The following is a 17,638-nucleotide window of genomic DNA, read 5'->3' as shown; positions in this document are numbered from 1 at the left end:
TTTGCCAAAAACATTTTAATGATCCCCAAGATGTTTACAACTATACTCTGAGGACTGACAAAACTAAAGTGGAAGGTGTGCAAAGTGTTAAAACTGGTCCACATGATGTTGGTAGTGTGATAGTCTATGTGCTGTGTTGTTGCAGAAAGTGGCTCATCTGTGAATTCCAGCCGCTGGAATTTACCCCAGAGCGATCATTTGCACAACTTTCACACATTCATAAGAATGTAAGGTTCTATTTAAAAACGATTCTATACAACTTCAGAAAGCTCTTTTAAGAAAAAAAAGGCTGTAGCAGATATTTGTTGCACTTTATAGAAAAATTATAAAACAAAACAGAGTTTTTTGTTTTTCCAGAAGTGACGCCCTTACGGTCCTACCTAGCACACATCATGCAGCGTGCTCCCTGCAGTCAGCCTGAGCCAACGTTCATACTTCGGTTGTATGTCATCTGTTTGGGTTAGACTCCTCTTTAACTGCACGCACACTGCCACACTTGTGCCACACCTGCATTCACCCACCTAAAACAACTTCCAGCTGTGTACTACCTTGAACTTTCATCTCCTCTCATTTGCCTCTTCCTGTTTAACAGGAAATGGTGGGTCAGGTGACCAGACGGAGCAGAGCACCTGCAGCACTGAGCGCTCCGTTATCCGTGGAAAACCTGAACTTATTTTTATAGCAGCTGGTTGTTTATCACACCTCCTCCTTCTCCTCTCTCCTGAGTGTGGAATATTTGCCTTTTGCTTGCCAGGCTTCATGCTTTCCTCCACATTTCATCATTCTCCATTCCTCCTCCTGGGCAACTGTGCCAACAGTTCCAAGAGGTGTGGTAGGGTTTTAAAAGTCTGAATAGTTACGGTTTGAGCCAAAGCCTGATTTTTCCTTCCTTTTCGTTCTCCCTCCCAGTCCAAGCCCAGTTTCCCCATGACAGCCTTTACAAGCAATCTGAGAAGCATCCCTGTTCAAACACAGAGGAGTCTGTATTCTGCTAATGTGGCCCACAGTCGTCACAATCCCCCCTCCAGGGACATGACCCCTTCTCATCTGCCCACTGAAGCCTCTCTGAGGCTCTAGACACAAAGCACGTCCCCATGATGCCGTCCTCGACCTTGTATGTATGCATAATCCGGGTGTAACGGTGGTCGTATGTCATCATGCAATGTAAACCGATTGTCTTGGTATTCAAAACATCTGAAAGCTTACAGCTGACCTCGGCTTTGTAGCCAGGTCTCTCTCTGGGCTCCTTTTTCGGCGGATTTCCAGTTGCTTTGTTGTCAGACTGAAAGGAGGCCTGTTGAGGGCACCAATAATGGTTCCTGCAACCATCCTGGAAATTGGATCTTTCTTAACATAGGGAGAGCTTCTATAGCTTTAAATTGTCCTTTTTGCGACAGCTTGGCCTTGAGTCAACCCAATAAACAAAATGTATAAAAGCTGGTGCCCATCCCACAGGAGAACGTAGGAAGAAAAAAGTTTCTGGCACAACTTCAATTCCCCAGGTGCATGAAAACGGTCAAAGGTCTGATGAGACGAAGACCTAAATGAAGTTCCAGGAAACAATTTAGTTTTATAAAGTTAAATTAATCCCTGAACTTAAAACTAGTAATTAAAGGAGCGTAATACAGCCTGTCTTCTGAAGTGTTTGTTGTAGGTCTGTGAAAAGACATAGTCCTCCTTGCATATTTTTTTTCAGTTTTTCTTTTTTTGTCACATTTACTGTAAATGTTTGACATCATCAAACAAATTTTAATATCAGACACAGATAACCCAAAGAACAACCTGCAAAATAACTCTTGTTTTTCCAAATTAACTGCTCCTACACATTAAACACTTTTTGGGTTCAGTTCAACTAACCATACCCAGGTCTGATTACTGACTGGTTCAAGCATTCATTTTAAAAGTCAAATTTCTAAATGGAATTGAGCACCACTGGTCAGGAAAGAAAGTGAGCATTTTTAATTCTTGTAAACCAGAATTAAGACAAACAGTGTTTGTTTTACTACAAACCGACAGTCAAGCATGGTTGTGTTAGTGGTCTGGGTGATGCTTTGCTTCGTCTGGATATGGATGACTGTACCAGAAAATCTGGAAAGATTCGGTTCATGAAATTCAAGATCTTTTTGATTATCCAGCAGGAAAAATATTCAAAGCAAACAAAACGGAGTCAAAGTCTGAACTTAAATCTGATTGAGAATCTGTGGTAGAATCAAGCTGTCCATTCTCACACAAAAAAAACTCCCAATACGCCTGACTTAAGACTTATGACAGTTCTCTGCTCTGTCTGCTCTGAGGGCACTTTGTTTTCCACACAGCCAGGTTGGTTTAGATAGCTTTTTCATCATTTGAAAACTGGATTTTGCTGCGTCTACCCTGGTTATCTTTATCTGACATCAAATTTGTTTGATGATTTTGAATAGTTAGGTGTAACAAAAAAAAAAAAAGCAAATGCAGTAATTTGAGCAGAAAGGACTGTGTATAACCCCTCATGACAGTTCAAAAGTGACCAAAGCTCTGTTGAGTTAGTGCTTGTGGGGGGTTGTGAGAGCGTGCAGCGCTGGACCTTGGCACAGCCCACACCTCCTGTTGTATGCCTATCTTCTTCCAGAACACAGCCTCCTTTCACTCCTGTCACTTCGCTGATTAAAGCCTAGGGGCCCTCAGTGTGTCAGTCTGCCGCTCAGCACGTTTAACAAGGGCCATGTTTACCCATTTCCAGGGCCGGTAAGTGGCTTGCACGTACCACAGGCGGCTGACAAGAGTGAATGTGACCTTACTGTGCAAGCATACAGATTCTCTAGGACAACATAATCATCCATTACAGGAGCACGCACACGCAGTGGCCTTGGAGGCCACTTAAATTTCCCACAGATGGGGCTTTGTGTGCTGTTTGAGCCAGGAGAATAGCATGTCAAGCAATCTAAGAATTACTCAGCCAGACCTTTAATGATGTGACTTCATTCCTTCAAAAGGTACCTTACACTTTCAAAGAATGTTGAGCAGCATCACTCTCAGTGTGAGCACGCTACAAAAGGGTGTGCAATCACAACAGAGCCGAAGAAAAGGGAACAATACAAACTCTTGAGGTCTACACAGGCACCAGAGCCGGGGAGGGGAAGCAGACAAACGGAGCAGCAACAGCCCTGACACATGGCCCACATTCACTGCCGCCTCCCACGTCACCGCGCTCCTTAGAGAAAAAGCCCCTTTTGTTTCCCAGAGCGGGGAGGGAGCGAGGTCTTTGGGGTGAACCGTCGCTCAGCTTCAAATCGCCATAAAAAAAAAAAAATTATTTTGGAAAAAAAAAAACCCGGAGCGGACTTCCCTCCCCTGCTCAGCGTCCTCCCCGCTTCAGCACACAAACACAGGCCCATCAGCCCCACCACGCTTACTGCTGCAATTGTTTTCATGCAACTTAATTGGGTCAGTCTGTATTGCTGCATTGACGAGTAAACCAACGATGACATTTGCTGCTAAATAGATGTGCCCTACTAATAGCCATGTTTTAAAACTTAAATGTGCAGTTTATTGGAGAAAAGCAATAAAAGAAAATCTATGCAGAATAATCTAATCTATAAACTCGCAGTGCATCCACATCTATAACAATTATTTGCCTGCTTAAAAAGCAGCATGAAACCAAAATCCACGAGTAAACTGCTGAATCTATTTTACATGTAACCTTTCATTGTAAAACTGTTCCAACACATAAAATGTCAAACCTCATGCCATCTCGTAAAAAAGTAGGCCAGCTAAGGAAACATGGCCTACAATGCTGCGCAGAAATATTTATAACCCTTGAAGTTTTTCCACATTGTCACATTACAGCCGCAAAGTTTATGATATAGCAACAAAAAGTACTCCATGATTGTAAAGTTAATGGAAACAATTCTTTACAAAGAAAAGCCAGGAAGTGTGGCACCTTTTTGTGTTCAACCCCCATTTTATGCAATTGTTCATACTTGTTTTATTTGTTAATATATATGTATTTTTAATCTTTAGATTCTGTATTGGACTACACATTTCCATCAAAGATTTTGATTCTTTATTCTGACAGCTGCCTTTTGTCAAAAAGCAGCCAAAAGACCCAGGTTAACTCAGGAGGAGCTGCAGAGATTAATAGCTCAGGTGGGAAAATATCTCAGCTATTACTCATGACAATGAAACCAGGGGGAAAATTTTAAAGCTTACCTGCAAAACACAAATATGCGAAAGTAACACGACATTGCACATAACCTTGAACACACAATCCCCATTGTAAAAACATGGTGATGGCAGGATAATGCTGTGGAGATGCATTTCTTCAGCAGGGACAGGGAAGCTGGAAACCAGTTGGACTTGAACTTTAAAGTAGGTCACCGGCCCTAAATCTACAGCCAGAGTTAAAATGAATTGATTTCATGAGTAAAAATGTCCCAGTCAAAGTCCTGACTTACATCCAATAAATCAATATCAAATCAGGTGAAGACTAATGATCACACACTATCCATTTAATCCAGCGTACTTTGAGCTATTTTGCAAAAATGAGTAAAAACTTCAGTCATCGCATGTGCAAGCCATGCAAGGACTTGTGGTCTGAACACAGATCAATATTTTTTGATTTTTATATGTGAAATCTTTGCAACTTTGCATTTCTTTGCGGTATTTGTCAAACCAAACCCAAATAAAACGGTTATATCGTGAGAAAAAGTGAAACACTTCAAGCGATATAAATATTTTTGGCACAGCATCTGAGCAAAGACTAGACGCAAACCTGCAAAGCGTACAACAGAGATTGTAAACACCAAGTCAAATAAAGTGACTACAATTTACACTTTTAAACCTGTGTTTATTTATTTTTTTATATAGAAATTATGTTCATGTTTTACATAACTTTGTAGTTACAAATCATAAGAAAGAAAGAACATTAACACAGTTAGCATCTCAAAGCGTCTTCCAGACATTCAGGAGCTCAGATCTCAGTAAAACGTTAAGCATCTGGATACTTTATAGGTGTTTTGTGCTGCTTGCTGCTCAGTAAAGAGTGAACAGAGCTTCAACAGTAGCTCGATAAGTGGTGTTCATTCGTCTCCATCATGTACCTATGTGCTAGTGAGGAACGTCAGAGAAAAAATAAAGACACTCTTTCTAGTGCAGAGAATTTATACAAACCTGCTGTGAATTCTCTCCAAACAAAGCACAAGTAGGCTATTCAGGGTTAGAGTGATGTCAGAGTATCCATTTTGTTTTAGTTTTTTTTTTCTTATTTCAACTCAGATCCTTCTTCCCTGACTTCCGTTTTATCCTGAGACACCCCACAGTGGGGGGGGGGGAGAGTCGCCTCTAACAACACAAAGTCCCCAAACATGGACATTTAAAGCACAAAACTCCTGCTCAGTCTCTCTTTAAGAAGAAGAAGAAAAAAAAGAAGCCCTGGAATGCTCTCTGCATGAGCTCCCCTTTTGCTTTGTCCTTAAGACTATCAGCACTGTTTATTGTACCACCTGGTGATAAACTTCCAGTCCCGTGATTAGCTTCCCCCGCCAGAGGAGAAAAAAAGCAGCTCAGCTCAGTTCCTCTCAATCTGCTCGATGTCGAGCTCTCCTCCCAGCTGGTACATATCCCTCGTCATGCTGCACAGCCCCACCCACAGGGTCTCGCCGTCCTTCCCTCCGGTCGTTCCTGCCATCGTGTTGTCGCCACGGCCGCTGTGGTTCCAGTCGGTGTCGGACGACTCGTTCCCGTTGAGCTCCGGGCCGTCCTCGTTGTCAGACAGGTCATCGGTGTTGGGCCTGAGAGAGAGGGCCGCCGGGCCAGACTTTAACGGGTCGTCGCTTGTGATCCCAGGGCAGCTGAGGCTGTGGAAATTCCGAAGTTTCTGTAGAGAAACAGGGGGGGAAAAAAGAAATCAAAACAACCTTGTAAATATAATTTCTGAATCTGAACAAATTAGTAAAAGTAAATGACTCATTTCTTCTATGAAAAGTCTGCCTGAAATTTTGATATCAAAAGGAAATGACTAATAAAGATTATATTACCAGCATCAAGATTACACTAAGATGAATCAGCAATGATGAATATTAAAGGCAGTTTATACACCACTCCTTAAAAAGCTATTTATACCTTACACCCGCATCTACAGTAAATGACCTAGAATATCATTGAAATGTTAATTTATTTTAGTAATTCAGATCAAGAAGTGAAACTCAAAGGTCCATGACGCACACAATGATGAACCTTATTAAATTAAATTTATATGGATAACTGTTAAGATAAAAAACATTTTTAGAGATATTTGATGTCATGGCCTCGGCAGTCACTGGGAGTGGGTTAGTTGACAGTTTTCCAGCAGTCAGTCAGTAATTCCTCGCTAAAGAAACTGGCTGCTCACAAAGTGCGTCATCCAATAATATTAAAGGAGAGTTGAGTGGAACAAGAAATGTGTAGAAAAAGGTGCACAATTTTAAATCGAGACCAATGCAAGAGAAATTCCTAATGTATGTAATGCATACAGTATGAATTCTTAGGATAAAGCCCATCAGGGAACAAGGAACCAAAGTATTCTTTTCATATGAAAGTAAATGTTGCATTTACTGACATTTAGTCAGATTTGTATTTAAAAGATGAAATTAATTTGCACCATTACTTCTCGTTATTACTGCTGAGATTATGTGATGAAAGTATGGAACAACAACAGAGCTACTTTTAAAAATGTATGAATAATATATAGTAAAAAAAAACAAAAAAAACAGAAAACTTTGGGCATTAATTCAGTTCACATTTCACACTGGTTGAGGCTACAAAGCTGTGATCTGTGTTTCGAGTGCCCACGCAGCAAGTGGCCATGCATCACTCATGTCAGCCTTTTGCCTCCTCTGGCTGGCCTCTCGATGGCCCTGCACAATGCGCACTTAGATCTGGGGAAACCTAGAAGCTTCTTCAGGCGAATACACATGTGCCAGTGGTGCTGCGGGCATGCCCTGCGACAGCTGTGCGTGCCGGAATGAGAAGCCTTTACGACAGAGACTTATCCAATCTGTACGGCTAATATGGAGAAGGCAGGACAGCTGCCTCATGCCTCGCCGGTGTCGGGCCGGGGGGATGAGAGAGAATGGGGCCTCTGTGAATCCCCCACCCATCAGTTGTGCGCTTACGTAACCTTTAGAAGGAATGGGACTGTTAATGAAGTTTAAGAGGCGTGTGGATGAAGATGGTCAATAGCTTTAGTTGATTTGGGTGGAAAAACCTACAATTTCAAGATTAATAAAAAGTACTTGATTGACCAAACTTGGTGCATGTTCTGTGTTAACTCATAAACACCATCAGTAGTTGGCCATTACATGTTTCTGTAGACAATTAAAAAGTATCACCCGTCTTTTAAAAAGGCATTCCCCTCACAAACTAGTGCAGAGTGAACAGCTGCAAGCGGTGGAAGTGGCGCTAGCTGCAACATCCATAAATCTGCACATCTCAGATGAGGCACAGATGTAGCATTAAATGTAAGCCCCATTCAGAACTGAGGAGTAAAACTCGAGCTGTTATGATCAGATAACTCTGTGCTGAAAGGAACTGATGGTGGGTGCAGAGCTGTTTAATTTCAACAAGTTTAATCTACTCAGGCCAAACAAAAGGGTTCGCTTTTTATTTCCAAACTCCAAGTTAGAGTTCTCAGGTCATTATCTAACAAAAAATACCAAAGTGAATTTAGTTCAGATATCTTAAAAGTGATTTATCATCATTTAACAGCAGAAAATGAGAAGAACGAGGACCGGGGCAGCTAAAGCTGAAGCTATCATCCATGACCTTCTAGACAGTGATGATCGTTGTAGATCAAAGAGGAATACTGATGTTTTTCTTGGCTCTGGGAAAGCAGGGACATTTGTCCACCATGCCAATTATTGCATTGTTGGATTAGCATGTCAGACTCCAAAGTCAGACCTCTGGATCAAAACATGGCACAGACCTTTGGAAGGGACCCAACAACAACATGGGTCTGAGCAAAACAAAAAAGTCATCAAAGCTACAGATGCTGACCTCAACTGTACAACATCCAGAAAGACGAGATAAATACAGTTCCTTGCAAATGTTCATTCCCCTTTCATCAAATTATAACCACTAGGCTTCAATGTATTTTATTATTTGTTTATTTTAGTGACAGATTGAAACAAAGTAGTGCATAGTTTTGAAGTTGAAGAAAAATGATACATGGTTTCCAATTTTCTTTTACAAATAGTAAGCATTTGTATTTAGACACATGCACCTTTTGTCTTTCAGTCTGAAGTTAAGCCAGACCAAACGTCTCATCTTTTAGGTCAGCTAGAATTACCAAAATTATTTCTATTTGCTCAATGCCACAATAACGAGAGGAAGAATTTAAGAGGTTTATTCATTAATATCTTCAAAATCAGGAGTTTTCATACAGAGTGATTACTATCCCTTTAAAACAGTAAGAGAAAGCCCACATGATGTCATGGGTTTGGAGGCTTCTGATAGGTTAACTGATACATTTGAGATAACTGAAGTAAACACCTGTAGATTTATGTTAAGGCCACACCTTAAACACTGCTATCTTGTTTGACAGGATAGAGGGGATGTTTTTTATGTGGTGTATGAAATCTTCTGGCTTCAAGAGTACCAGCTCTTATTTCTCAGTTTATTCTACCAGCTTTACTACCACTGCTTTGGTTTGGGATCACTGCTTTAAATCCTCCACACGTTTCATCCCTGCCCTGCTGTGTTCCTTGGTCTTCATTATGTTGCTTGTTAACTAATGTTCTCTGAGGCTTTTTCACAGAATACCTGGATTAACACTGAGATCAAATTACACAGCTGGACTCTACTTATTAATACGATGGCCAACAACAACAACAAAAAAGACAATCCTCATTTTCTTCCACTTCACTTTTATGCACTACCATGTACTTTTCTATCCCATAAAAGTCCCATGAAATAAATTGTAAAATGTGGTTGTAACTTGACAAAATGTAAAAAAAACTTCGAGACATGGATACTTTTATATTGCACTGTAGATAAGCTGAATTAACAGATATCCGTCTTATCTTTTTGATAATCTATAACCTTCAGCCACCACCGTTCCACTTCCTGACATTTGTAAAGCTGAGCTCTGCAGCAGGCGATTGGTTTTTCCTCTGGAAAGTTACACGACGTGTCTGGATGACAGTACGCTCCGGAGACACACATTCAGCAACACTGCAGGCCATCTTTGAATAGTGAGGTGACTTTGAGTCCTGATAAGGTAGATGGAAAAGTCCTACAGCTGGGTGGGGAGTAACCTCAGAGTCTTATCACCACTAAACATGTCTTAGAGTTTCTTAATTTGAAAAGAGAAAGTCTTTAGATTTCTGCAGAACTTTTTCAAAATAGTAACAGCTTTCACTTTTTTTTTTCTCTGTGTTGACTGATGTTGTCCTTCCGCACAGAATCAGAGAACAACACATAAACAGTAGAGAAGATCCACAGCTGAAAACAGTGTGAAAACACTTTTGGTCGTCTCGCCTCGGGTTGTTTATCCCTACATTGACCTCGCCTCTGTTTGAAGCTCCTGTGGCGTCTGCTTGCTGTGTCACAACAGTGACACTGCTGAACTCCAAATGACTGTCTCCAAAAGGCCAAGGCCTGCTTTGTGTTTATGAAAATACATGAAACTTTACTCCATGTGAGGGTAGGAAGACGTGACGCCTCCATGGATGTGCAAACTAAAACAGAGAGGTGTGCTGGATAGTGAACCCGTTTTCTATAAGTCTGCTTTGACCCAGCTGTCTTCTCCCACGCAATAAATACAACAGTATTCTCCTCCTTGAATGCGAATGCAAATACACACCCACATAATGGAATGCGACTCTCAACAGGCCTGCATGAATGAATGACTGCTTTCAACGACAATGCAGGCAGACAGACACTTGCGAGGTGTGCCGAGGGAGACCGCCGCGACCTTTACCAAAAGTGTTTGTTTTCACGCCATGACAAGCAAAAAAAGAAAAAAAAAATGACGTTTGTGAGTGCAACATGTAAACGCTACAGAGGCTGGAGGACATGGACTAAATCTCACAGGTCATTTAGTCCATGTTTGGATCACAAAATGTAGAATTTATCCAATAGATGTCTGTAGAATTTACATCTGGTAGATGTTACAAAGACTAAGTACAATTATTATTATTATTATTATTATTTTTTACAGAAAATATAATTTGCACTGTTAAGCCCCCTTTATGCAGAAACCAACAAATAAAACGTACATGTTCAGAAATCCATCTGTGTGACATTTAATTTGTTAAATTTGTTTTTAAAATCAGTTATTTTTTTTGTCCGAGTTCACTGTTTCCCCCTTTATCTGTTAAACGTTTTTCTCAGTCTCCAAACCAACATCACTTTTTTCCATTTGGCCTTTGTTTTCCTTTATCTCTTACCTAATATGTAGCATTTTATGTTGTCCATTATAAGTAATGGACAACATAAAATGCATTATAAATAATGACGAACTGACTGAAAACAGGAAATTCTTCCACATATTTTCCTACTTTATGATCTGCTCTCCAAACACTAACCTGAGTCATCTTTGCCAGATCCAGGGAAGGCCTCTGTTTCTGAGAGTCTGCCGGCCGCCTGCGTTTCACACCGATCTTTTTGTCGTTTAAGACACACGGCTGGGAGCGACTCCGGGCAAGGCCACCTTCTCCACCGCGGCGCTCAAGTTCTGGAGTGGAGTCTGGCGAGCTCGCCGGTGAGGGTTCCTCCGCCTCAGGGAGGCAGATTTGTTCATGGGAGAGGTAGAGGGACTGGGCAGACGGATCAGAGGAGTTGGGAGTTGGGCCAGAGAAAGCGGAAGGCCTGGACGACAGCTGGGGGAAGCAGAGCTGCTCCTGGCCGTCGGAGCGGGCAGGAAGGCTGAAGCTGGAGCTGCGCTGCATAGCCGGGAAGCAGAGTTGCGAGTTCCCGAGGCCGCTGCGCTGAACGCTGCCCCCGCTGTGGCACCTCCTCTTCTCCACCGACGTCCACACCCGGGACCCTTGAGGGCGCCAGGTGGAGCGGCAGCTGCTCAGCTCGTCAGAGCAGGACAGGGACCGGCACTGGCGCTTGCTGGGGGGCGCGGTGGAGTGAGAGGCATCGGTCAGACTCAGGTCCTGCAGCAGGCTGGAGATGGTGCTGGAGGTGGAGCCCACGTCCCAGCCCCAGTGGGCAGAAGTTCTGTGCACGTCGGGCAGGACATCCCACAGGCTCTCCAGGCTGGTTCCGACCGGCCGCTGCTGCAAGGCGCAGCTGGTCCCCACCTCACGCCATCGGCTTGTCTCTGTAACAAACAGCAGCAACAGCCTTTTCAAAATGCTCAACACAAGACAGCAGATGTTCAGAGCAAGCTTGTTAATAGTATCTCCAATAAGAATGGGCCCCTTACTGGTATCGGAGTAAAACAGACGAAACACTCAAATTTTCCAAATAGGTTGCAAAGCATGTGTGTCAAACTCAAGACCAAAATAAGACCAGCCATAGTTTTTAATATGGCCCTCTGACTACCACATTAAAAAATACTTACATCAATGTGAAAAGATGTTTAATATTATTTAACTTTAAGAAGTACTCATCAAATACACAGACACTAATTGACTTTTTTTTTGGCACAACTTCCCTTTGAGGACATTCCTGATCTTGATTTTGTCCAAAATGAAAATGAGTTTGACCTCCCTGCTGTAAGGTTTAAAGTACTATAAATCTAAGTTGGTTTTGTTGTTTGCTTTTGTTTGCGGTTGCTCACAGATGAATCTCACATGGTTTGTTGTAGAGGCTTTGTTAACTGGCTTGAAATAGTAGTGGAAAATTGACACTATGCAGTAAAATTCAGCCCCCAAGCCGTGACTGTTGTATTACTATTGATGAAAAGCCCACGCTCGGTCTGTATTGATCGTTTTGTTCAATAGTGACAGAAGCATTGTGGTTTGAGGGGTGAATTTCTTACTCCATAGGGACAATTTTCCACTAGGATTGGAAAGAAAGTACATTATTACTATCCTGATAGTCCAAACTGCTGCTGTTTGTTACTATATGTCCCAAGGTTGTGCAGACATAAGTGACGTCAAACTTCTGCTTCAGGATTGTTTCCGAGTTCATAGCACTCGCTGCTTTGTGTTATATTCACTACAAACACACCCTGCCCTGTCCCTCAGGCAGTGCTCCAGTCGCCTTGCTGACTGGAAAAAGGAAGCTCAACGTCCAGCTGGCTCAATGCACTGGAGTCGGAGTAAATATATACATCACAAACATTCTGATGACCGAGTTGTTGCAAGAAGCACAGGAAACTAAGTCACCTCCCAAATGATGTTTGTCTTTTCTTTTGAATAAAGGTAACCAACATGAGGTGGTGAGTCAGCAGCTAAACACAGCAACTATCCATTCATAGTATTCAGGACATTTGTTCCTCTCTCGAGATAAACGTCACTGATAATCAAAACAAGAAGCAACAACAAGGCCTGTGGGAAGTGTTATCATAGTTAGTCCAAGAATATCAGACATTTTTGTCTCATGAAAAAAGTGGGAAAAATCAGGTTTACTGTGTTTAGGTGTGAGGAGATTTCCACAAAGATAAACTTACTAACATGAACTCACTTGAATACATTCTTGTACCTGAAAACCACCTGCCAGGCATGTTTCACATGAATCCATACGGCCTTAAACCAACTGCAGCCGAGTCAGCCTCCATTTCTTAAACCCATGAGACACTTCCAGGTCTTTGCAAGCTACAGAGCAGCATTTAAACCACTTTGTGCGTCAAATAACATTGTGAGCAAAGTTCAGCTTTGGAAAATGGATAAAGCATATTGAATCAACTACATCCTAAAGACTTGATCTGGACATTCTGGCCTTTTAATCACGATTATTAAGGATGGTGGGGGGTTGAAATAATTTAGAATGAATGCTCTAATTTAAATCAGCAGCTAGATGTTTGAACTTGCAGTAAAACAGCACAGTGATGGCAAACAAGCAAACTGGTTAGAGGATGGATAAAGCTGGCTAATGTTTAGCTTCTGCAACTTTAACCAGATAAAAATATGTAGAAAGTTAACTTAAAAGTTAGATCTGTACCAAAAAACCTTAATTTAAATGAAGTCCACAATTTATAGTCATATATCCAGTCAGGAATACATCAGAAACCTGATGACTTTATAAAAAAAAAAAGAGCTGGACCTTGCAAAAGGATGCTAAAGATATATTAGTGGGAGTTTAAGGATATATTTGAGCATGTACATCTATTTTTTTCTGTATAACTAATTTAAATGTTTTTTCTAGACTGTAATGATGTTGTTTGTTGCATAATTATTCCACTCTGAAAAAAACAGCTGAGATAAATACTCAGAAGCTAGTAACTCACAATACACATTACCAAAGCGTGTAAAGTTACGAGCATATCTGCATATCGATCAAATGAGATAAGGAAAGCTTACCCATGAGTCCACAAGAAAAAAGTGCTGCTCCCTGGCTCATGGTCTGCGCCTGGAAGTGTTAGAAATCAGAACATGATTCTCTGTCAGCTCATTAAAACACCACAAAAATAAAAGGAATGTGGAATTGTAGAGGTAGTAGTTCAATAAAACTGAAGAAAATGGTGAACAAAATTTCGGCCACGGAGTTACGATGACTTCATTTCATGAGACTGAGGGCAATCTCAGTCCACATAAGTGGGGGAATTTTCTTCCTGCTGGCAGAGCTTCAAGTTGCAAGGATGCAGAACAAAAAATTAGTCGGAGTTGGTCAGCCTCGTGTAAAAAAATACTCCACTGTCATTCCAAGAGAAATCCTGGTTAATGCTACCAGCTTTTATGATGCAATCATCTGTAATTGTAGCATAAATGTCGTGCATTTATAATCATAAAAAGCATTCACATTGTTTCTCTGATGTCATGTCCTGTGAGTCACTCAGGCAGCCGTTAAATATTCTGCCTGAGAATTAAGTTTCAGCTTTGTTTTAAGAGAAATAGGTGGTTTTAATTCAAAGCAGCACCTTGTGCTCTCCTTTGAAGAGCATACGTCACACAAACACGAAGTGACACATTTCACACACAAGGAACTGCTTACGTAATCTGAAAACATCCTCTCACCGTGCCCAAGTCCGTACGTTTTGTTGTTACATCGTCACCGCCCTTTTTTTCCACTGTTTTCTTGTAAATGATCACCATCACAACACGCATCCCTGTCCACAGCTGGTCCAGTAAAGGCAATTCATGCTGAGGGCCATCTCTTCAGGCTTGGTGCTATTAGTCAGCTGGAATGTGTTTCACAACTCGGCCCAAACCTGAGAGGACACAGAGAGATGAGAGAGGGATTAGAATTCAGAGCATTTTTAACATTTTATCGACCATATAAAAGCTGCGAATGGAGAAGAAGGGATCCCCGACCTGGAGGCTCTGAAATGCATCATTAAATGCAAAAGAAACTCCTAATATCCCAAAAGGAATTATCTGAGAATCGCTTTGGTGTCCAATGTTGACTGGAACAACAGGAAGATGGATGGACACATGGGTGGATTTAATTTTTTTTTTTAAATAACTCAAATAAAAACTCTGCAAATCTGGAATATTATCAAAATATTGCAGATTTTCTACTACAGCCTCTACACTAAACATTTCAATAGCAGCACAAACCAAACTAACCTGAAACCTAAAGCCCCTCACAGACATTTAACCTTAAAGAGTGGCCTTCCATGCACAGATACATTTTTAATACTGAAACACCCAAGCTCCATTTCTCTCTCTCACACACACACACACACGCACACACACGGATTCCATTTCTGCTGTTCCAACACGTGCATCCTGTTCAACAAATACATATGTGGAAGATAATGGGAATTCAAGTTTTTCTGAGGCTGAACTCCCAGAACACACTTTATTTGTCTCCTCCGCCATCATGCGTTTTCACTTCCGCATGGCCTCCTCAAGAAAGCCACATTAAGTGGAACTCCACCTTTTTAGATTTGTGCGAGTTTCCTTAAAAGTGTCCCACTCTGGAGCCCGCAGAGGAGTTGTGTAATTGACTCCTTGGGGGCCGGCCAGGAATAGCTGACCTTGCGGTTATCAAAACAGGCCTCCTCGTATTAACGCTGCTCCATGATTACACTAAAACTGCTGATTGCCCCCCCCTGTCAGATGTAAATCTATATAATGGTCGCAGAGGATCTCGCTACCACAGCGATCGGTTACACGCGAGGCCACGTCAGGTAGAGCAATCATAGAACAAAGAGGACACGAGATGGTCGTATGATGCCCTAAAAGTCACTGTAGGGAACCAGCAAACAAACAAAAACAGAAGAGGCACGAGCAGAAAGGTCTGCTGCTGCGGGGTGTGGAGTGGAGTGCAACAGTGTCACAAGACCATGCAGGAGCACACCAAAGGTGCTGTTTGAATTCAGCGAATGACTTCCATCACTAACACTTATCACCCTGAGATGACAGAACAAGAGAGAGGTTCTGATGAAAAGACACTCACAACACTCACTGAGCTCTTTGGGTTTATCTGGTGACAGAAAGGAGCAGAGCTTTGGGATGAATAATGTGCGTGGTGTGGCCATCAACTACAGAGATCTGCGAGATGGCTGCGACTAACGCTACGGAAGGGGAAACAGTTGTTTACGCATCTAAATGACCCAGAGACAGACACAGCGACCAACACGAAGTCCTCCCGACCGATGACTCCCAGGGTTATCCGACATTCTTCATGCTCCCATCGTAAACACCACCAATACATTCAGTTAGAGAAAATTGCAACAATTAAATAATCTTTTTCTCTCTTTTTCCTTCGCCTATCCCTATAAATCTGAACTGAGTACTTCAAGTGGGTGAGGTTTATAACATAATGATAAACATTCCTCTGCTGCATGACACAAGTGGAACACACAATTATAAAAGCCTAACCTAGCCCCGCAGCCCTGGAAAACCACACAAGCTTGTCTTGGATTTTGAATAAAAACAGAAGATGCAAAATGCTAGGAATAAAAAAATAATAATAAAAAGGAAGAGAGTGAGACTGCTTTTTCTTGGATAGACAAAACCTGGAGAGCGAACGTGAGATCAGGCATGGGCCAATATCAGTCCCATGGAATGATAACTTGAGATCCATAGATCACTCTTTACCTATAATGTAGATTTCTGGTTTTATATAACATCTGGTTTGCCAAATGTGATTGATTCCTTTTTTCTTTTACTTTTCCCAAAAGGATAAATATATTTGCAGCTGGCTTCTTTGAAATCAGTAAGTTTAACAACTAAAGGTTTTCCATTATGCCAGTCGTATGATTCACATTTGAGGTGCAAAAATTCTTAATGGGATCCTATAAAAAGTGCTAGGATGACTTGAGGGTAGACATACCAAGCACTGCCCCTCCGCCAAATGCTGCTGCGCACTAATAACAAGTGTAGACTGGCTACCTGAGCAGACAGCCCAGCTAATTCACATGTTCTGTGCAATAATTATATATATATATATATATATATATATATATATATATATATATATATATATAAAAACTAGTTTTTGCATAAAAATAAGTAAATAAACTGATGGATGTTAGGAAACAAGGGTAGTTTTTCAAAGCCTAATTTAACATTTTCTCATTTCTTGAAACTTACCATGAGAATCTCCTACCAGCCCCTGCTTGGCACACCTTCATCCATTACCATGCCCAGAGCTGCATCTTACAAATTGCCAAATTCAGCAACAAAAATGTCTGTCCTTCTCCAATTGTGATGCAAAACCTGAAAGCACCTCTCTTAGCGACATCGCCTTTTATCTGGAATTGGTGGGAGTCTCTACACTTCTGGCATCCGATAACTGTTTTATCTTTAGCCACCATGACAACTGAGAAAGTCTAATCGCTGAGCACAATGCAACAGAACATTTCACTTCCCATCAAAGACAGACTGACAAACTGACTTCCAACACATCTTTCTGCAATGCTGTCTGGCGTCTGTCCTGAAAGGCAATGACGATGCTGTCTTGGATGAGCAGATGTTGCCCTTCTTCCTTTGTGGTCACCAAAAACTTTTCAACCATGGCCGCTTTGGTTTGTCAGCGACATCAAGCAATCGTGCTGCAAAAGTGAGATACGACATGAGGAAACCACAGAGCTTATTTGGTCAACTCAACGCAAGGGGGCTTTTTGTCAAATGTTCTTCAACTGCATTGTATTGCATTTTAATTAGGATCTCAATCCCACTTTGTGACTGAATTGCATTGTAAGTGTATTGATTTAAAACTTTTTAAAATATAAATGGATATGAATTGGATCTCTTTGTCTTGAGACAGCATGTGTTTATTTGCTCTAGATTTAACTAAATTTCATAAAGACCACACAAAGCAATCTAAACAAAGACCCCAACAGCAGCGTCTGCTGTTTGAGCAGCTTTTCCATACATTGCCTAGACTGTAATCCCGTGGGTTAGGCCACCATTACATAAGGATTTGTCAGCTTTGTGTCTGACAATTAGAGCGAATACTAATCTGTTTTATAGCACTTGGACAGCTGGTAAAAACAAAAGTGTTTGATATGGCTTCAGCTTATTCAGATTTATTACTCTGAAGGATTGCCACTTAGAAATGTAATCTTTAATTATTTTTTTTCTAAGATGCTAAATTTAAAAAAAAAGAACAAAAATCT

The 17,638-nt window shown here is 41.3% G+C and overlaps 1 protein-coding gene across 3 annotated transcripts in view; it reads right to left on the bottom strand.

The window, feature by feature from the left end:
• Positions 1 to 4,804: 4,804 nt before the first annotated feature.
• The window catches only part of fam53b (family with sequence similarity 53 member B), a 31,258-nt gene continuing 18,424 nt past the window's right edge, over positions 4,805 to 17,638 (bottom strand). The window contains exons 1-5 of one of the 3 annotated variants that reach the window (XM_023340598.1): positions 16,611 to 17,096; positions 14,085 to 14,278; positions 13,431 to 13,479; positions 10,542 to 11,284; positions 4,805 to 5,854 (exon numbers count right to left, since the gene is read on the bottom strand). In XM_023340598.1, the coding sequence (XP_023196366.1) occupies positions 5,546 to 5,854; positions 10,542 to 11,284; positions 13,431 to 13,479; positions 14,085 to 14,174 (1,191 nt within the window). In that variant the 5' untranslated portion in view covers positions 14,175 to 14,278; positions 16,611 to 17,096 and the 3' untranslated portion in view covers positions 4,805 to 5,545. Of the gene's footprint in view, positions 5,855 to 10,541; positions 11,285 to 13,430; positions 13,480 to 14,061; positions 14,279 to 16,610; positions 17,097 to 17,638 lie in introns of those variants that run through there. The other 2 variants (XM_023340597.1, XM_023340599.1) reach the window with 2 other exon arrangements.

Source organism: Xiphophorus maculatus, chromosome 10 (assembly GCF_002775205.1).
Source record: "Xiphophorus maculatus strain JP 163 A chromosome 10, X_maculatus-5.0-male, whole genome shotgun sequence".
Lineage (NCBI taxonomy): Eukaryota > Metazoa > Chordata > Actinopteri > Cyprinodontiformes > Poeciliidae > Xiphophorus > Xiphophorus maculatus.
Note: the sequence above shows the minus strand (reverse complement) of the source record. Positions and strands in the feature narration are given on the sequence as shown.